Source organism: Malaclemys terrapin, chromosome 18, assembly GCF_027887155.1.
Source record: "Malaclemys terrapin pileata isolate rMalTer1 chromosome 18, rMalTer1.hap1, whole genome shotgun sequence".
Classification (NCBI taxonomy): Eukaryota; Metazoa; Chordata; order Testudines; family Emydidae; genus Malaclemys; species Malaclemys terrapin.
Genome location: NC_071522.1, coordinates 419957 through 441472, shown reverse-complemented (window position 1 = coordinate 441472; position 21516 = coordinate 419957). Strand labels below are relative to the sequence as shown.

At 44.5% G+C, this 21516-nt stretch overlaps 1 protein-coding gene across 3 annotated transcripts in view; it reads left to right on the top strand.

The window, feature by feature from the left end:
* Positions 1-21516, top strand: part of MYO1C (myosin IC) — a 109672-nt gene that overhangs the window by 37882 nt on the left and 50274 nt on the right. For 2 of the 3 annotated variants that reach the window (XM_054008016.1, XM_054008014.1), the window contains exons 2-8: positions 7578-7733; positions 9013-9128; positions 13618-13816; positions 14613-14693; positions 17981-18160; positions 18526-18624; positions 18864-18977. In XM_054008016.1, coding sequence (XP_053863991.1) covers positions 7608-7733; positions 9013-9128; positions 13618-13816; positions 14613-14693; positions 17981-18160; positions 18526-18624; positions 18864-18977 — 915 coding nt within the window. In that variant the 5' untranslated portion in view covers positions 7578-7607. The remainder of the gene's footprint in view (positions 1-7577; positions 7734-9012; positions 9129-13617; positions 13817-14612; positions 14694-17980; positions 18161-18525; positions 18625-18863; positions 18978-21516) is intronic. The other variant, XM_054008015.1, reaches the window with a different exon arrangement.

Sequence of the window (21516 nt, the reverse complement as noted above, 5' to 3'; positions counted from 1 at the left end):
ATAAAGTGCTTCTGCCCCAAAATACTATGTAAGGATTTAGTGAGCTAACCTAAATGGATGTTTTATCAGCCCTTGCCAGGCAGTACGGTGTGTTCAAGTTATATTGTATTCAAAGGAACTAAGCTCTAAGAAGGCAAATTCTGATCCTTTATAGTCAATCATTTAGTCACAGCTGGTGTAAAGCAGCCATAGCTCTGTGGGCTTTATGGAACTACACCAATTGACAGCAGCCCAGAGTCTCCCAAAGTGTAATTATGGAGAAGAAAAGGCCTGTGGAAGTAGTCTGCTTTGCTAATTGCACTGGCTCAGTCCCATCTTTCAATAGTAACTGCTTTGCTTTTCTGGCTCTGAGCCACTGTTGTACTGACTGTTCTGGAGAAGAGATTAGAAGCATAGAGTGGGTTAAAATAACGTGGGAATGGCTCCCCTATGATCATATGCAATCATCAGTTCAAGAAAGTCCATTCTACAACTGTTAGCTCTGCAACTCCACAAATGGATGGTAACAAACACCTATAATCTCTAGTAAGCACTCAGGAGGCAAGTTTGAGAAAGAAGGCACAGAGTGCTCTATTAGTTGGACAGGCACTAAAATCAGACTGAGACTGCTTGGATTTCTGGGGAAACCCTCCTCTAGTTCACACAGGGCAAACTGAGAGGCCCAGAATCGTGATTAGCATAGTCCCTCCCATAGCAGTAAGACATCTCACTAGCATGGTCACTGCCATACTTGTAACACAATATCTATCCTTACAAGAACCAGGCTTGTGGAAACAGTTGTCACTTCAGCTCAGGTATAATCTTTGGGCAGTGAAAGTGCTGAAGCAGAGCTTTCTAGATGCTTGGGATCTTTGAACTAGGGAATTGTTGCTACCTGTGGTGGTGGTGGTGCTAAAAACTAGCAATGCCTGTAAAATATGTACTGGCCACTCCCAGAAATGCTCCCATTGTTGAACAAGTGATATCCAGTATACTTGTGATTGCACCACTTCAGAGCAAGTCTTGACAAAGTTTCTGATTGCACCATTTTGCAAGGATGCTGTTAGTGAAGCCAGTGTGGATGGGAACCACGTGATGGACACTCGGCACCAAAGTTGTAATTACAATAGAAAGGCACTTGAACTACATGTCCATACAGACTGTTTTTTCACCTGATGTTGACACGTGGCTTTAACATACCATTTCCACGGTGTCCCGATTTTTTTTTCTCTCTAATATATAGGACGTTACAAGGGGTAAACAGTGATTTTCAGAAGAAAGCAGGCAGCCAGAGAACAGGACTTTCTAGTGTCAGGTTTAGAATCAGTCTTTGCTTTGAATTCCATTGTTTTGTTTTGTCAGTAGGTGAGATGATGCCGTAGAGGAAGGACATAGATGTTAAGGCCAGAAAGGACATCTAGGTGACCTCCTGTATAACACAGGCCATAGGATTTCCCTGTATTAATTCCAGCCTCAAGTCCCATAGCTGTGATTGAGCTAGAGCCTATCTTTCAGGAAAACGTGCCATTTTGATTTAAAGATTTCCACTGATGGAGCATCTACCACAACCCTTGGTATGATGGTCTGGTGATTGATTACTCTCTCAATTAAAAATTTGCACCTTATTTCTAGTCTGAATTTATGTAGCTTCAGCTTCTAGCCATTGGCTGTAATTGTACCTTTGTCTGATAGATTAAAGTAACCAACCTTTCAATTGTTTTCTTTATTCAGTTCCTTATTGTCACACTTGTTATCACTCAGTGGGACAATGTGCTCCCCTTTATGATCACTGCTATTTCTGACCTTTTTCTCTTCCTTCCCTAGCCTCCTTTCTCTCTCTCTCTCTCTCTCTCTGACCATTCTTTCCTGTGCATTACCTTTTCTGTAGCAACGCACAATTTCGCACCCAGCAAGTCTCACTTTCCATCCCCTTCTGCATCCCATCTGCTGAAAATGGTCAACAGCGAAATAGTTAATGGTGACCCTTTTAAAGCATAGTTAGACTTGGGAAGTAGCAAGTCAAAATTAATGGTAGGACAGAAGAGTTCACTCCCTTCAGAAAGTGTTTCAGGCTGTCTGTACACTTAGTTTATACTAAATTTATATTTAGAAGATTATCTTTGCAACCTGGAGGGCTCAAAACTTGAAATTAAAGCTTAGGTTCTGCAGAACCTGTTTGTCCTGCAGGCCATGTAAATACATCTACGGTGCTAGACCAGGCCTGTGGAGGATGGGTTTGACACCCTTGCCATAGAAATAAGGCAATCTAATCATTCCTGATTATTCTTAAAACTGTAAACTCAGTTTTTAAAAGTCTTTGAAAATCAAACATGGCTGCTTTGTTTCTGCTGAGCTCGAGCCTGGGAAGCTGAGTAAGAAATGTGTAGGAGGGAAGCTGGAAGATACTTAGTCATAAATGTTAGTCTCAGTGGATAGGGCTAAAGAAAATTGTTCTGTTTCTTAGGGAGGACATATTGCTTCTTCCTTAATCACCGGATATGTTCGGTTAGAAATGGTATGTCCTGGACTGAGGGAGTGGCTGATGAAAGAGCTATTGACCACTTCTGAGAGCTGTAGTTCAACGAAGCTGGTCCTGATTTGTTTTCCAACTGCTTCTACAGGATGATTTATAAAATTGCATGTGTTTCTTTCAGTAAATTTACCAAAACAAGCTATACATGTTAAACACTTCTATACCACTATAACTTCATCCACACTAGGGAGTTGCACTGATTTAACTAGATCAGTTTTTCTACCAGTTTGGTTAAATCATTGCAAAAAACTGTGTGTAAATGGACCTACACATCTGGAAATTTGCTCCATTAGCTGAGGAATTTTGTATCCAATTGATAAATGGTATAGTTCCAAAGTACCAAAGAAATGAAGGACATACCTATCTTCTTCTTATTTATAATCATGTTTATTATGGTAGTGTCCGAGGACCTACCAAGAATGGGCCCCATTGTGCTGGGCACTGCACAACTAGACCACTGCCTGTTCCCCAAAGAGGTTACAGTTGAAATAGACCAGATGGACTCAGGGAGGGAAAAGGGGGTAGAACACACAAGCAGCATGGAGAATGTGATGTTAGCAAACAGTGTGTTAATTCCACAGTTTGTTTTGGTGGGTTTAGTAAGAAGCGAATTCGGTAAATTAAAAGGAAAGTGAAGGAAGAGGGAACACTGAAAGGGCACTGAGGGGTTAGGATAGGGGAGAAGAAGGGGGGCAGATCCTGTGAAGTTAAGTTGAGGTGAAAAGACTGTAGAGGAGGAGGAGGGTTGGTGCAAACAGCTAATCAGCACAGGTCAGAGAAGATCCAATCAAAACGACAGAAATTTCTCTGAACCTCCCTGCTTTGCTGGTTCTGCAGCTGCTTTTACTGGCTGGATTCTCTGGCTGGCTTCTCCCAACAATTCCCTTCCTTCCCCCACCCCCCAAAGCCAGGGGGAGGAAACTAGGGGAGGCACTACCCTACTAGTTGTGTGTGTTGGGGTGTCTCTTGCATAGCTCTGAATGGGTGGGTGGAGGTATAACGGGGAAGGGGTGGCCTTGGCTGGGGCCTATTTTACCCCCTCCCTCTGCCCCAATGCAGCAGTCCCTGTTTTGACAGCTGCTCATAGGAGCTGGAGTCTGTGGCTGATTCCTTTGTCCTCTTCCCCCCCCCCCCCCCAGCTTGAAAGAAGCTGCTAAATGTGCTTTGCTGGGGTGAGTGGAGTAATTGGTTTATGTGACTCAGGCATTTTGCAATAGAGGATTGGTCAGGAGGAATGGATTCGAAGGTTGATTGCTGAATTGCCAACCCCCAGCTTTTCAAAACTCAAGAGTCAAGCTCCCAAAAATCATGAAATCAATTTAAAAATCACAAGAATTAACCAAAAAAAAAAAAAAATTTGAGGTTCTTTAAATTTGCCCTCTGGCTTCTGAGTCTTTCTCCACAGCCATGAAGGATAGAAACTTTGATTTTTCTTAATGAAAGCTGAAAGTCTCTCAGAATCACTTGTCTCAAAGAGCAGGAGCTTCAATATTATAAGACTCAATAAAATCACATGAGTTGGCCGCAGTGTATGTGTGATGCTGCATACTGAGGCCGCACATCGTGAATTTGGGCCAAACTTATCTCTTTGTGAGGGATTGTCTTTGTTAACGTAAATAACATAACACAAACCTTAACCTAAATTTTCTGCTGAGTTTTGCTGCTGCTAGGGTTTTCCCCTGCAGGACATCAGTCCCTGTCCCAGAGATGTACTCCGGACCCTCTTATATCTTGGGATGGAGGTAATAGGACCCATCTGGCAGTGTAGCTCTGCATCTTTGTCCAGGGCTCTAGCACCTGATGGTAAGGTTGGCTCAGCAGGAAAGCCCTGCATTCCTGGCTTGTTGCATTATTATTGCAGAGAGTGGCCAAGGGGTGCTGTGACTTGCTTGGGCCCCCTTAGGAATCTGCTCCAGGATAGTTCCTGGTAGTTGTGATACTAGTGACTGATGCATTCTGGGCTATATCAGCAGAGTGGAAGCCAGCTGGTGTGACTTTTTTCAGACCGGCCACTAACTTCATAGTTATTTTTCCAAATACTTTGTTTAAGTATTTGGTCAGATTACAAATACCCAAATCCACTTTGCTGATTCCATGGCCAAAAAGGAACATTGTGATTTTCTAGTCTGACCTTCAGTATAACGCTGACTGACTCCCAAAATAATTTCTGTTGAACAAGAGTATATCTTAAAAAAAAGAAATTCAATCTTTATTTTAAAAATTGTCAGTGACGGAGAACCCACCGTGATCCTTGATAAATTGTTCCAGTGGTTAATTATCCTCACTGTTAAAAATTTACCTTATTTCCTGTCTGAATTTGTCTGGCTTCAACTTCCAGCCACTGGACTGTGTTTATACCTTTGTCTGCTAGATTGAAGAGCCCATTATCAAATATTTGTTCCTCATGTAGGTACTTACAGACTGAGCAAGTCACCCCTTAACCTTCTCTTTGTTAAGATAGGTGTGTCTTGAGCTGTCCTAGGAGATTATCTCCTTTCTCCTATTCTGTAATAGTAACAGCCTAAAATGCAAATAAAAGGAAGTTTAGAAGTAATGGAAATACGAATTTGGCAGAACTGAAGGTGGGGTCACATCCTTGAGGTCAGATATGAAAGAGATTGAAGGGAATACATTTAATGAAGTAGATCAAATTAAAATGTAATAAATTAATGGGCAGTGGAGATGGAAAAAAACAGTGTGGGTACCATCTATTTGATTTTGCAAGGGCCAATATAGGATTGTTCCCTATATTACATATTTATTTACTTATCTATTTGTATTACAGTAGTACCTATGATATGCTAAGAGTTTCATAGATTCCAAGGGCCAAAGGGACCATATGATCATCTAGTTTGATCTTCTGTGTAGCACAGAGCATAGAACTTCCCCGAAATAATTCCTAGAGCAGATCTTTAGAAAAACATCCAATTTTGATTTTAAGACTCTACCACCACCTTTCATGAATTGTTCCTATGCTTAATTGCACTCACTGTTAAATATATGGAGATATACCTATCTCATAGAGCTGGAAGGGACCTCAAAAGGTCATCGAGTCCAGCCCCCTGCCTTCACTAGCAGGACCAAATACTGATTTTTGCCCTAGATCCCTAAGTGGCCCCCTCAAGGGTTGAACTCTCAACCCTGGGTTTAGCAGGCCAGTTCGCAAACCACTGAGCTATCCCTCTCCCCAGCTTATAAGGTATATGTTATGCCTTATTTACAGTTTGAATTTGTCTAGTTTCTCTCTGTCACACAGTTTTTGGTGCCACAGCTGTCAGTCAGGAGTTTGAAAAAAAACCACACCCCTTATCTGACACTTCTGTGCTGGCAAAAACCGCAGTGTGGATGTATCTGTTGGCACTGTGAATATCATTGGGGAGATAACATTACTATGTCAGCAGAAAAACTCCTGTTGGTATGTGCTGCATCTATACTAGGGGGCTCTGCAGATGTAGCTGTATGGGTATTTGCGGGCTGGACGAGATGACCTCTTGCAGTCCCTTCCAGCTCTTCTTTTCTATATTCTTCAATAATGGTCAAGGGGTGCTCAGATCTTTGCTCACACTACAGTTGTTGCTGGGGCTGCAAGTGAAGCAATGGGAGGTAGTTGTGGAGGTGATGCCCACTACCTCCCTGTAGTGACACTTGAGTTTAAAAATTGCAAGATATTACTCTAGAGCAGGGGTGGGCAAACTACGGCCCGCGAGCCACATCCGGCCCATGGGACCATCCTGCCCGGCCCCTGAGCTCCTGGCCCGGGAGGCTCGCCCCCGGCCCCTCCCCTGTTTTCCCCCCTCCCCCGCTTGCTCTGCTGCCGGCGCAATGCTCTGGGCGTTGGGGCTGCGAGCTCCTGAGGCTGCGAGCTGCAGAGCCCGGCCTGACCCAGTGCTCTGTGCTGCGTGGTGGCGGCGGTGGCGTGGCCCAGCTCCAGCTGGGTGGCGTGGCTGTAGCGCCGCCAGCCACGGGTGCTCCAGGCAGTGCAGTAAGGGGGCACGGAGCAGGGAGAAGGGGCTGGATAGAGGGCAGGGGGGGTTCGGCGTGGTGGTCAGTGGGCAGGGGTGTGGATAGGGGTCGGGGAGGGGAATAGGGGTTGAATGGGGGGCAGGGGTCCTGGGGGACAGTCAGGAAGGAGGGGGGGTTGGATGGGGTGGCAGGGGGCAGTCAGGGGACAGGGAGAAGGGGTGGTTGGATGGGGCAGGGGTCCCCCGGGGGCTGTCAGGAATGAGAGGAGTGGTTGGATGAGGCAGCGGGGGTCAGGGGACAGGGAGCGGGGGTGTATGGATGGGGTCCCTTCCAAGCTTGATATTCTAGGATTCTAAGAAGAGGTAAGTGCAGTTGAGGAGAGAGAAGTAGTATGTAAGTGAGTTTGAAGGCGTGGAGTTGTCTTACTAGCTTAATGATGTGAAAAGAGGCAAAAGAAATCCCTTTTCTCATATTAATTATTGTTTATAGATCTTTGTTATAATTTCAGTTGTGCTGTTGACAGAAATCAGGAAAAGGTGCCTGGACTAGAGCTGCCAACTTGTTAGCACTTTGTGCATTTACTGCTCCATGAAAGGCTGTTTACCTCAAGGCAGGTCCTTTACCACAGGGTAGGGAAATAGGAAAGCAATTCAGACTCAGTCTTACTGAAAGACCCTTGGGGAAATCTGGATTCAGTTTAATTCTTTTTTTTTTTAAAAAGTCTAAAATTATTCTAGGAAGATAAATTATTCGTTTTGACAAGAATACTTAATCTCAGCACTGTTTACTAGTTCCTGGAAGTGGTGTATCAACCAGTATAAATATTTTCAAGAGTGAACAAAGTATTAATCATTGTTCTTGTGATGTTTGATCCTGCTTTATTACTGATTGGAATTTTAGCAAAAACTTTTTCTCCCAAAGCTGCCTTGTCTTCTGGAAAATTGGCCATTGCTAGTGTGAAGTGAATTGGGGTTGCTTTATTAATGGGGTTTGCTTTATTTTCTCTTGTTTGTATGCTGGTCCTGTGTCTGTGCTTTGTGGGCAAAGTGGTCTGTGTGTCGTGAAAGTCTCGGCCTTTTGATTTCACTGGTTTTGGTTGCAGGCGGCAGGGAGTGACGGTATCCGGTTGACAATGGAGAGTGCTCTGACAGCCCGTGACCGTGTGGGGGTTCAGGATTTCGTCCTGCTAGAGAACTTTACTAGCGAAGCAGCCTTTATTGAAAACCTACGTAAACGATTCAAGGAGAATCTGATCTATGTGAGTAGCAGAGAGCAGCCAGAGTGCTGATCTTTGACTAGAATATGGATATTTGCTCTGAAAACTGGACATAGTGATTTTGTTCTGCAGGTGTGGGATCTGGATGTGGTGGTGTCCACCAGCTCCCCTTTTATAGCCCATGATCCTGTTTCTCAGACCTGTTCTGTGTACTGACATGTTGGCATATATAGGGCCTGATTTTCAGGTTGCTGAGCATCTGCAGCTCCAGTTAACTTCAGCTGGAATTCTGAGTGCCCGGCACCACTGAAAATCCAGCACATACTATATTCTTCCGACTTCATAAACCTATTCTGTTGTGGTCTTAACAAACCCAGGCTTAGCTCTGATCCCAAATATTGGAATGAATGGTCAAAAATAACCCTATACTGAAGTTGCATTGCTGGGATGTCCAAAAGCACTAAAGCAGTCACTGAGGGTACGTCTATGCTTACCTCCGGGTCCGGCGGTAAGCAATCGATCTTCTGGGATCGATTTATCGTGTCTTGTCTAGATGCGATAAATCGATCCCGGATCGATCCCGGAAGTGCTCGCCGTCGACGCTGGTACGCTCTGCGAGAGGAGTACGCGGAGTCGACGGGGGAGCTTGCCTGCCGCGTCTGGACCTGCGGTAAGTTCGAACTAAGGTACTTCGACTTCAGCTACGTTATTCACGTAGCTGAAGTTGCGTATCTAAGGCCTGGTCCACACTAACCCCCCACTTTGGACTAAGGTACGCAAATTCAGCTACGTTAAAAACGTAGCTGAATTTGAAGTACCTTAGTTCAAACTTACCGCGGGTCCAGACGCGGCAGGCAGGCTCCCCCGTCGATGCCGCGTACTCCTGTCGCTGAGCTGGAGTACCGGCGTCGACGGCAAGCGCTTCCGGGATCAATCCAGGATCGATTTATCACATCTAGACAAGACGCGATAAATCGACCCCAGAAGATCGATCGCTTACATCCGGACCAGGAAGTAAGTATAGACGTACCCTTAGTTCGAAGTGGGGGGTTAGTGTGGACCAGGCCTAAAGGATGTAAGTGCAGCATTTTCGGTAAAAGGGACACATCCAGTACAAGTTCTGTATTCCCACTTTTACTAGCTGTGAGGTTGTTTCTTCAGACTCCCAAGTCACTCTCTTCAAAGCGGTTAACAGCATTCCAAATGCCATTGTTGCAGGCTGGCCTTGTAACAATATCTGAGATTCCAGAGTAATTCTGAAGGCTCTTGTAGAAATAGATGCTAGCCTTCATGTAATGCTTTTCCTTTTGGCTCTTTTCAGACTTACATTGGCTCAGTTCTGGTATCAGTAAATCCATACAAGGATCTGGAAATCTACAGCAAACAACACATGGAGCGATACCGTGGCGTCAGTTTCTATGAAGTCTCTCCTCACCTGTGAGTGGCCTGTGGGTAAACAATACAGTTTGTGCTATTCCCACCTGGCTTGTTTAATACTGGTATACAGAAAGCAAGACTTTTTTTTCCTTCCATCTTCCAAACAGAGTACTGGAGTGGAGGCAAAAGAGACCTTTAGAAAGGGTGGTGTCTGGCTGTTTTATTCCTGCTTCTCTTTCCAAAGAGAGTGAGTTGCCTTTGAGAGTGTTGTTTGGAAAGGGAGTTAGTTCCTTCCTGGCCAAATGATTTGAGACTCAGAGGAATCTGAGCTGCTGATCAAGCCTAGGCAGCACCACAGACCTCATTCATAGGGTACGTCTATACTTACCTCCGGGTCCGGCGGTAAGCAATCGATCTTCTGGGTTCGATTTATCGCGTCTAGACAAGACGCGATAAATCGATCCCGGATCGATCCCGGAAGTGCTCGCCATCGACGCCGGTACTCCTGCTCCACGAGAGGAGTACGCAGAGTCGACGGGGGAGCCTGCCTGCAGCGTCTGGACCCGCGATAAGTTCGAACTAAGGTACTTCGACTTAGGTACGTTATTCACGTAGCTGAAGTTGCGTATCTTAGTTTGAAGTGTGGGGTTAGTGTGGACCAGGCCTTAGATTCATAGATTCTAGGACTGGAAGGGTCCTCGAGAGGTCATCGAGTCCAGTCCCCTGCCCGCATGGCAGGACCAAATACTGACTAGACTATCCCTGATAGACATTTATCTAACCTACTCTTAAATATCTCCAGAGATGGAGATTCCACAACTTCCCTAGGCAATTTATTCCAGTGTTTAACCACCCTGACAGTTAGGAACTTTTTCCTAATGTCCAACCTAGACCTCCCTTGCTGCAGTTTAAGCCCATTGCTTCTTGTTCTATCCTTAGAGGCTAAGGTGAACAAGTTTTCTCCCTCCTCCTTATGACACCCTTTTAGATACCTGAAAAATAGATACCATTTAGATACCATTGTTCCAAGGTTATTCAGTGTCTAGATGATCTGGTTCTAAGTTTCCCTTGCTGCTAAGCAGCTTATTCAGCTTATGACTAAACTTTGGGAAAGTAAGTGTGTGTGTGTGATGGGTTTTTTCCTACCTCCTCTGTCACTGCTTGACCAATATTAATCTGGTATTTCCCTTGTTGCTAAGATACCATGAGCCCGTTGGAACAAGGAATGTATTTATTTACATGGCCTGTTGAACATTCACAATTTCCTATTTAAAATAACTTTCAAGCTTCAAAAATCTTTTATTTTTGAACGTAACTGAATTTTTCTGTCAGACCAAAAGAGAGAGAGAGGACACAGCTGAGTGAGCCTAGCTGACCAAAGTGCTTGCTGAGCCGGGGCTCAATCCTGAGATACCTCTTCCAAAGACCTTTGAAGGGACAGGGAGAACTATTTGGGCTGTTTCCTGTTGTTGGCAGGTGACTCAACAGTGCAAGTGAGATGGGAGTATGTTACAAGCATGATGAGGTGGTGCTAGAAACATGGTTGCTTGGGAAAATCCAGAATCCTGTCTATACATATGTTAATTGGAATGTAACATTTTTGGAACAGGGGCTGTTTATTTGTTTGCAGTGTACAACACTGAGGATTCTGTGAGCACTAAACAAATCCTTAAATATTGGAGCATTGCCCAGTTCTGCTTCTATTCAGTTATACATTGTACAAGGGAAGATGTGCCCTGCAAACTATTACTCTTTCAAACAGGCCAAGAATAAAAAAAAGTTCTCACCCTCATTGCAACCAGTGGATGAGAAATTGTAACTGTACATCTCAGTAAATCCTAAGTGCAGGGACTGCCAACACTATTCTGATATAGGAGATGGTATTTCCAGACTAACTCCCTTAGGGATATTATTGTTGCACAGAAAATAATTTGAATATTTTTAAATGTTGTGGGAAACAGACTCATTTTAAGCATTGGACTGTGCTGTTTCATCGATTACTGTTAGCAGCAATTCAGACCATTTTTCCGAGACTTTTTTTAAATGCGCTCTATAAAATTAAAACAATTCTACCTTGCTATCCAAATATCAAAATACTTTAAAGCTACTGGGAACACTTGAGAGTCAGATTCTTTGGAGTCTGTAGTACCTAGTCATTGAAAAGAAAAAAGGTTTATTCCAGTGGACTTGAAATGCTGCATGTCTCTGTGACAATCAGGGTCCAGGCACCCCAAAGAGAGATTGGGGGGGTCTGATCTCCCAAGAGTAAACAATTTAATCAGCTGGTTGTGTACAATGTTATTGTGTATAAAAAAGTTGGGTAAGGTCTTCTATGAAAGCTTGTAATGTTCTGAACTTCATCATTATGAGATAGGTGTATACAAACTGTGTTTATTTATTTATGTATATTAGGGTTACCATATTCAAACATTTAAAAAAGAGGACACTCCGTGGGGCCCCGGCCCCGCCCCTTCCCCGCCCCCATTCCAACCTCTTCCCCAAAGTCCCTGCCCCAACTCTGTCCCCTCCTCTGAGCACCCCGCATTCCCCCTCCTCCCTCCTGCTCTGATCTTGGTTGGGGGTTGCTAAGTGCATCCCTGCTCCCCACTTGCCCTGCAGCCCCTGCACCTCCCCCGTCCCTGCAGCCTCTGCGCCCCCGTCTGCCCTGCCCCTGCGCCCCCCTGCCTGCCCTGCTCCTCCTCGCCCTGCAGCCACTGTGCCCCCCACCTGCCCTGCCCCTGCGCCCCCCTGCCGCCTCTATGCCCCTGCCTGTGCTGCTCCTCCTCGCCCTGCAGCCTCTGTGCCCCCTGCTCTCCTGCAGCCTCTGTGTCCCCCATCTGCCCTGCCCCTGCCCCTGCCTGCCCTGCTCCTCCTCGCCCTGCAGCCCCTGCACCCCTGCAGCCTCTGTGCCCCCTGTTCCCCACTCGCCCTGCAGCCCCTGCACCCCTGCAGCCTCTGTGCCCCTTGTTCCCCACTCGCCCTGCAGCCCCTGCACCCCCCCGCCCCTGCAGCCTCTGTGCACCCCATCTGTCCTGCCCCTGCGCCCCCCTACCCCTGCAGTCTCTATGCCCCTGCCTGCCCTGCTCTCCTCGCCCTGCAGCCTCTGCACCCCCCACCTGCCCTGCTCCCCCACTCACCCGGCAGCCTCTGCCTGGCGGGGGCTTCAGACACTCAGCAGCGACCGGGGCAGCGTGGGTCCCTGCAGCCCCGGCACACACAGCACTCCCTGCCCCGCGCCGCAGGAAGGGTCCCCCAGTGGCCGGGGAGTCCCCGCCCACGAGGGAAGCCCGAGATGTTGGCTGGGCCTGGCCTCCCCGTGGTCCTGTGGGCTCGGCTGGGGCGCGCGGTCCGCCTGGCCTCTGGGGGCAGCAGCAGCCCCTTCGCCGCCTTCTGTGGCTGCGCCCTCCCTTCCCCCGCCCGAGCTCGCTACAATCTAGCCGGGCGGCTGGGCTGCTCTGCGGACTCTGCGGGTCGTGCTGGGGCCGGGGGGACCCTGGCTTATGCTGCCTCCCTATTTCCCCGGATATGTTCGGCTTTTTGGCAATTCCCCCCCCGGACGGGGATTCGAGTACCAAAAAGCCGGACATGTCCGGGGAAATCCAGACGTATGGTAACCCTAATGTATATAGAGAACTGGGTTTGTAAAGCTTTACCTCTACATCGCAGTGGTCAGCCAAGCAGGGAGGGACTGCCTCCCCAACCAGACACGACTACTTCCAAGCACCTACCATTGTACTACCCAGGAAAAGACAAATTATGGGCTATCAGAGTTAATGGGAAAACACAGAGACATCCTGGCTAGAATTTCCCCATCCAAAGTAAGGATGAGTCACCATGCAAGTGGGGGGAACAAAAGACTTAAAAAAGGAGACTTGAAACTGTAGTTGTTTTACCTATTATAGCGTGTCCATGGATTCACAGAGACTGTGAATAATAATGTGGACAGCAGTCATCCCTAAATAAATGAGATGCATCACAAAATATAAGGTATGCAGTACTGTTAGCCTTTCCCTTGCACTTAAGGGGGTTATAAATCCTATACATAAGAATATGCAGTCCAGAGGCAAACTCTAAAACTAAAATACAGTTTACATTTTTTTGATTTGGGAAATGCCCCAGAAGTGGAATTTGGATAGAGAAGGGAGAGGAATTTGATAAACTATAATAAATTATATTTTTACAAAGCAAAATCTTAAGTAGCAAAAGAAGAAATTGTTGCTCGCTAATGCTCCTTTCTTTGCAAGGAATGTGTTTGAAATTCTATAATCCAGCTTGATTTAAACAAGACTTGGTGTGTTAAGGTACTCCAGAAAACTGGTGTGAGCAGTAATTATAGAAGCTTTGGATCAGAGTTTCTCAATCCATATAAACACTATTCTCGAAGAACCATATTTTCTAGGATTTTGCACTGTTAGAAAATTGGGCTGGAGTTGGCATTTCTTCTGGTTGTGATTGTGACAGTATGGATACTCTAAAAACCTAAATGAGGAATCTCTGCCTTTCATGTTTGTGAAAGCAGACTTAATTTCCAGTTATCATTGTTCCTTAGTTATGCTATTGCTGACAACTCATACCGTTCCCTTCGCATTGAGAGGAAGGATCAGTGCATCCTGATATCTGGGGAGAGCGGAGCTGGAAAAACTGAAGCCACCAAGAAAATCCTGCAGTACTATGCAGTGACATGTCCAGCCAGTGACCAAGTTGAAACAGTGAAAGATCGCCTCCTACAGTCCAATCCGGTCTTAGAGGTAATTTGAAGTCCAGGATATGAAACTTGGCATTGTGTAGGCAACTCAGTCCCCTGATTTACCGCAGATATGTATTTGGTGCTGTATTTTTCTGGTGTTATAGTGACCTCTAGTGTCCAGTTCTGTACAGTCCTTACAGTTCCTTTTACTGTTTCCACCATCCTTTCAAAACAATGTTCTGGGTGTGGGCCTGTGGGAAGGAGACGTTTGGCAGGCTTGGGCAAGGCTGGGAAGTCTGTGACTTATGTGCAGGCTAATGAGTTCCTATGACGTCATACTGGTGATGAGGGAAGAAGCTTTAACAAGACCTCTTCGGGTGGCACATTTTCCTAACAAGGAGGAGAGGAGTGGTTTAACAGGCCCATGCAAGGTAATAACCTTACATTTGCAGTATGCGTACAGCTCAAACAATCAGAACTCAGATAGCTGCTTACTTTCTTCTTAGGCTATATCTACCCTAGAGAGCTTACAGTGCGGTAGCTGTACCACTGTAAGATCTCTCATGTAGCCGCTTTGTGCCGATGGGAGAAAGCGCTCCTGTCAACATAATTAAACCATCCCCAAAGAGCAGCAATAGCTATGTTGGTGGGAGAAGCTCTCCCGCCAACATAGAGCTGTGCACACTACCACTTATGCTGGCAAAACATATGTCACTCAGGGGTAGACAAACCTGTGTCTGTAAGCCAGTAAATAAGCCACTGGCAGGTTTGTGAAAAATATTTTAAAATGCCCTATTTTGTGGTTTCCTTATTTTTGAAGCTTGTTTACTTTTTTATCTGGTATCTTTTTAATTTAGGCATTTGGAAATGCGAAAACCCTTCGGAATGATAACTCCAGCCGATTTGGGAAATACATGGATGTGCAGTTTGATTACAAGGTGAAAATCTGTTTTATATTCCTCATTGTAGCCTTGCTCGGATGCCCAAGCACATAGATATTGAGATCTGCCGCAACAGTTCAGGTATAGTAACAATCCTAGCCTCTTGTGAATGGAGTCTACTGTTTCAGAAAAGTTTGGGTACAAAGAATTTTCTAGAGTTCAGATTTATAATTGTGTATCTCTCTCTATATATATAGATACACACATTTCATTGTGAAGCAGCTAGAATTGCTACAGGCACAGCATGGCTGACACAAACACAAAAGTTAAGAAAGTGAAAAGTCAAACCAAAAGGTACAGAGACTCTGTTCTTCCACCTACAAGCACTCACCTTACCACTACTACAACTACTGTGCACCACAGACAATGCACCACGACCATTACACTGCCCTGTTTTCATCCTGGTTCACAAATACTTTTACCAGCTAATTTTTCCCAATCCTAGTGATTGTGGATATGTAGTGCAGTAGTTGGTTGTGCTGAGGAGAGGGTAGTTTAATGAAGCGTTGTGTGCACAATGGTTATTAAAGGAGGTGATGAAAGGCTCGTATCCCTAGGGGGGAAGAGTTAAGGTTGCAGTGTATGGTTGTAGTGGCAGTGGTAAGGTAAGTGCTTATGAGTGGAGTAGTAGAGGGTATTTACTGTTAGGGGGTTGAACTTCTCCTTCTCTTGCCTTTATGGGTTTGTTTCAAGTATGTGGTATGTGCAGCAACCCTCATAGCGTCCAGCAAATTTCTGTGTATGTATTAATGCCACCGAGTTTTTTAAAGTTTAATTGGGGGTGGGTATTATTGGCAGAGAGGAGAGAGAGGAAAACCTGTGGAGGTAGAAGTGTGTTTGCAGTGTCATTGTAGTTGTGGTGATCCTGGGATATTAGAGAGACAAGGTAGAAGTGTGGCAGGAGAATATTTTATCCACCAGCTGCTGTGCATGAACCATTCTCTGTTGTAGGGTAAACTCTGACAGAAAAGTGTAGCTCGTTATGTGGAATGTTTGGTGTGCTATCTATCGGTTTTATGTGTGTCCCATCAACAACTTATCATACTTGTGGGCACAGCTCACAAACTTTCAGTTATAATGCAAATAAGAGCTAAAAATGACCCTAAACTAAACATTTTAGAAAATCTCCCATTACATCCTTTCTCTTCAGGGCCACCTCTCTACCAAGCTATGAATAGCTAATCAGTGTTTTGTAGGAAATATGTCAATAGTGAAAAGTAGGATAGCCCAGGAAAGATTTCAGCCAGGGCCCAGATTCAAAGTTTTCCTACTACAAATATATATTAAGAGAAACCAAATCAAAACTACATAGAAAGTTCAAATGGCATAAAAATTAATCCAGTGAAAAATCTTGCATCAGTTGGCCACCTACTTTTAGAGAAAAATAAGAATCTTTGCTCCATTTTAGCCCATGTTAGAACACGCATTAACTAAATCACCTCAATTTTTATATATACAGCTATATAAAAAAAAATGGAGGATGCTGGGGTTCTGCGGGGGAGAGGGGAAGCATATGATCCTGAAATTAAAGACTGTGAATATGCACAAAGGGACAGAATTAAGATTGTAGAGGCAACCTTAGTTTTCTTTGTAGAATTAATGTATATAGCTTTATCGTGTAGTTTGTTTGTTTCCTTTCTAAACGAAATACCACAATGCCATGAGAATTAATATAGTGTAAAACCTAGATAGACAGAAATCATCCTAAGCTTTTAAATATCTCTGAACCATGGTGTGATGGGTTAGATCACAGAAACCCCCTTGGGAGCTGCCATCTGATGTGCCAAGACTATTTCTGTCCCTGTTTTCCCTGCCAGCTCAGGACTCCAGCACCCTGTCTTGCTGAGCCAGACACTCCCGTCTGCTCCAACACAGACCCAGGGTCTGAATTACTTGCCCCAAAGTTGCAGGTTTACCTGAAAACAGCTCACAGAAGTGTGCCTGTCTTTAGCATTCAGATGTCCAACTCCCAATGGGGTCTAAACCCAGATAAATCCGTTTTACCCTGTATAAAGCTTATGAAGGGTAAACTCATAAATTGTTCGCCCTCTATAACACTGATAGAGAGATAAGCACAGTTGTTTGCTCCCCCAGGTATTAATACATACTCTTGAGTTAATTAATAAATAAAAAGTGAAATACAGAAAGTAGGATTTAAGTGGTTCCAAGTAGTAACAGACAGAACAAAGTAAGTCACCAAGCAAAATAAAATAAAATGTGCAAATCTATGTCTAATCAAACTGAATACAGATAATCTCACCCTCAGAGATGCTTCAGTAAGTTTTTTTCCTCAGACTGGACACCTTCCAGGCCTGGGCACAATTCTTTCCCCTGGTACAGCTCTTGTTCCAGCTCAGGTGGTAGCTAGGGGATTCTTCATGATGGCTCCTCTCTCCCCTTGTTCTCTTCCACCCCTTTATATATCTTTTGCATAAGGCGGGAACCCTTTGTCCCTCTGGGTTTCCACCCCCCTCACTGGAAAAGCACCAGGTTAAAGATGGATTCCAGTTCAGGTGACATGATCACATGTCACTGCAAGACTTCATTACCCACTTCCAGCACACACATATACAGGAAGACTCACAGGTAAAACACAGCCATCTGCAGACAATGGTCCTGGTTAATTGGAGTCATCAAGATTCCAAACCACCATTAATGGCCCACACTTTGCATAATTACAATAGGCCCTCAGAGTTATATTTTATAGTTCTAGTTTTAGATACAGGAGTGGTACATTTATACAATAGGGTGATCACACTCAGTAGATTATAAGCTTTGTAATGATACCTTACAAGAGACCTTTTGCATGAAGCATATCCCAGTTACATTATATTCACTTATCATATTTTTATAAAACCATGTAGACTACACAACGTCACACATGGACTCCATCCTTGTCTCTAATATAGAAGAAATGGAAAAGGTCCAGAGAAAAGCAACAAAATTATTAGAGGCAAGGATGGAATCCATGTCAAGAGACATGTATAAGTTTTTTGTGATGGGGTGACCAGAAGTGAACACAACATTCAAGGTGAGCTGTAATATTGATCTGTGTAATGGTTTTATATTTTGAGTTTTATTCTCTAATACTTTGTGTTTGATCTACTCTGTGGAAGTCTAAGAGCTCAAACTCACACTCAGTATTTGTTAGTTTGAGATAGTTTATGCTATTACATGACAAAGATTACTTCTACTTTTTGTGACCCATTATTCCAAACTCTCTTTGTCTTTGATATTCTGCCATCAAAGAAGCAGGATGTTTCAGCTTATCTTCTTTGGTTTAGGGGGCACCTGTGGGGGGTCACATCCTGAACTACCTACTGGAGAAATCTCGGGTTGTCCATCAGAATCATGGAGAGAGGAACTTTCACATCTTCTACCAGCTGTTAGAGGGAGGGGAAGATGACCTACTGCGGCGTCTGGGCCTTGAGAAGAACCCCCAACAGTACCATTATCTAGTGAAGGTGTGAACAGGGTCCTGCAGATTGCTAATTTCTTGGTTTGCATGTTCAGTAAAGGGAAAAACTCTCCTTACCTGATAGACTTCGTTGGTGTTGAAGGAGAGATCAGAATGTTGATCTATAAGGAGAGAGAGAAACTTTCTGGGTGAAAGTAATGATCATCATTATTAAACTAACTATCCTGTATTATAGGATAGATGTGATTCTTAGTTTTACTTCTCAGTATCTTTCCCTCACTTGACAGAGTTATAAAGATACTGGTGAGATGGCCCCTTCTGTAACAATTAACACATGATAGAACTATGCGGGCTGTATGTACAATGCGTCAGGCTGTAAGGATTATTGTGTATCAAAATCTGTGTTTTTAGGGTCAGTGTGCGAGGGTCAGTTCCATCAGTGATAAAAATGACTGGAAGGTTGTGCGAAGGGCCCTGTCAGTCATTAACTTCAACGACAATGAGATAGAGGTAAGAAATGCCTTGAAGTACATCTGAGTCTTCTCCCCTTAGAGGCCTGTCCTGCTTCAGTTAGTTCTTTCTGCCAGGAGGCAGCCTTTGAATGAGTGCCCTTCAGAAAGCTAAATGTAAAAATGTCTCCTACTGATGGACATATAAAGAAACTGCCTCCCCCCCCCCCCCCCAACTAAGCTTTAATCCATAATGATTCCCATCTTCTTGACCATTATTTCTTCTTTCTCTTGTACTAGGATTTGCTGAGTATTGTAGCTAGTGTGTTGCACCTAGGGAATGTGCAGTTTGCTGCCGATGAACAGGGCAATGCTCAGGTGACCACAGAGAACCAGATTAAATATCTGGCCAGGGTGAGTATAATCCCTTGGAGACATTCCCATATACTAATGTACTTGGTTCTGTTGCTGTTGTATTACTCCAGGATAAGATTTAGTAGTTATTAGATCTTGACACTATTAAAGGGATGCAATCAATTGAAAGTCACTTTTCTGTATGAAATAATTAAGGTCAGAGGTTTAAAATTTTACCCAATTCCTATTAGCCTGTGTGGAAAAATACCTTGCATGCGCTTTCTCCAAGCCTTTGCCTCTCTGCCATTATAGAAATAATATAATGTTTGTGTATTATCCTTAATAGTCATATATTTTGTTAGTAAATGCAAAAGAAATATTCTCTGAATATATTATTCATCATATTTTATCTTGTTTGTTGATTAACATTATTTGCTGAGTAGTATTTGACCTATTGTGAGCTGCTGCAGTACAGCAAAATAGTTCTTGCTGAATAAATGGTTTTATGACTGCTTTCCCATTCATTACATGAACATTCCTCAAGTACCATTTGACCAGCCCTACTTGCACTATATTTCTTGCTTATGTTAGATATTTCCTCCTCTCCTCTCCCCTCCCCTATTGTGCTCTCTACCTCCTCCCTTTATTTTCTGACTCTTCTTCTCCCCTTTATAATGGCTAGTCTACAGTACAGAGCTGTTGCTGGTATAGTTATACTGGTAATGCCTTTTAGTGGGGGCTCATTATATACCAGTAAAAGGATTTGTTTTGCTGGTATATCTCTCCGAATGACATAAGCTATATAAATAAGGACTCTCTTTGCCAGTATAAACTGTGTCTGCATGGGGGGATTTGCCAGCATAGCTATGCTGGCAAAACTTTGTAGTGTAGACCTGGCCTAAATATCTTGCTTTTCTTTTCTAGCTTATCCACTGTTTTTCTGCTGCCCACCCCATGCCTATCTATGCATCCATATGCAGGACCTTGGAGTTTTACCAGAATCCTGATGGTCATAAACAGATATTCTACTGTCTTGGAGCATTGTTCAGTTGAGAACCTAATATACACTCCCAAGTTCTGGGGTTCCTGACAGTATCCTGTTTCTAGATCCCACTCAGGGGCTTCATTTTTCATGTCAACCTCAGGCTATAGTAGGCTTCTCATTAAATTTGGAGCCTACCTTCTCTCCAGAAACCCTCTTTTGGCTGCCAGGAGAGAGAGAAGCATTCTCTCTTTCTCTTCCCCCTTTCAGCCCCAGAGACACCTGTTTGCAGTGTGGGTGGGTGTTTGAGCTACTTAACCCTGCTCCCAACCTCCTAGCTGCTGTGATAAGTCTTTCTCCCTGTATTATAACACCCCCTCAGCTTTTTCTTACTCTACCCTTCCCATGCCTGCCTCTGCTGGTGTAGTGTCCTGATGATCTGATTAGGATTGTTGTGTCTGTGCTGGGTGCAATACAAATACCCTCCTTCTCCAAAAAGCTTACAATTTAAGATAACTGACATGTGGAGAGTGGGGAAAAAAGGGATACAGTCAATGACAAACAATATTAATATGTATTTGCATTAAAACATTTATAAGTTGTCAACTTTCCCCATTTGCTGCTTGGTCCACATTGATTAGACTATTTCTTGTAGGCATCTCAGCAGAGAGGGTCTTGAGGAGGGATTTGGAGGAGAGGATAGTGGCCTTACTGATCAGGTCAGAGAGGATGATCCATGTGTAAGGGGTGGCCAGGAAGAGGGCACAGAGGTGTTTGTGTGAAAAGCTGACAAACAAGCAGATAAGGCTGATATCATTGCTAGAGCAGAGGAGGCAGAAAGACTAAGGGGTGATGCAGTAACAGATGAGAGGAGGAGGAGAAGAAGGGAGGAGCAAGTTGTGGAAGGTATTGATGGTGAAGATGGGAAACCAGTGAAAAGATTCAGAGTGTGGGAGTGATGTGGCCATAACAATAGGTGAGGAAGATGATCTCACAGCTAGAGAGGAGGTGGTTATAGTGAGATAATGAAGTCTGGGTGAGTGTTTTGACTATCTGGACTGAGAGAAAAGGATGGTGACATTAGTTCTTCTTTGAGTGCTTGTTCATGTCGATTCCATTGTAGGTGTGCGTGCCCACGTGCACAATTGTTGGAGACTTTTGCCTTAGTGGTATCCGTAGGGTCGGCTGTGGTGCCCTCTGGAATGCTGCGCCCATGCATCGGTATATCAGGCACTGCCGGCCCTACTCCCTCTCAGTTCCTTCTTACCACCGTAGTGGTCGGTCGGAGCACTTCTTTCGCTTGCTTCGCAAGCGGTCAGCAGTTTTTCTTCTCTCTCTCAACTTCCTATTCCAACTGTAAATAGTTCCGTTTGTTGTTAGTTAGTAAGTACCTGATAAGTGTTAGTCAGTTGCGGGGGGATGGAGGGGTCACGGGACTTTGCCCCGGGTGGGGCATGCCCCCATCTCCAGGTTTTAAGCCCTGTTCTGACTGCAACAGGCCTACGCCTGTTAGCAACCCACACAGTAGCTGTTTAAAGTGCCTGGGGGAATCCCACATAAAAGAAAGGTGTCGCATCTGTAAGAACTTTTGTCCCAGGACACAAAGAGCGCAACATT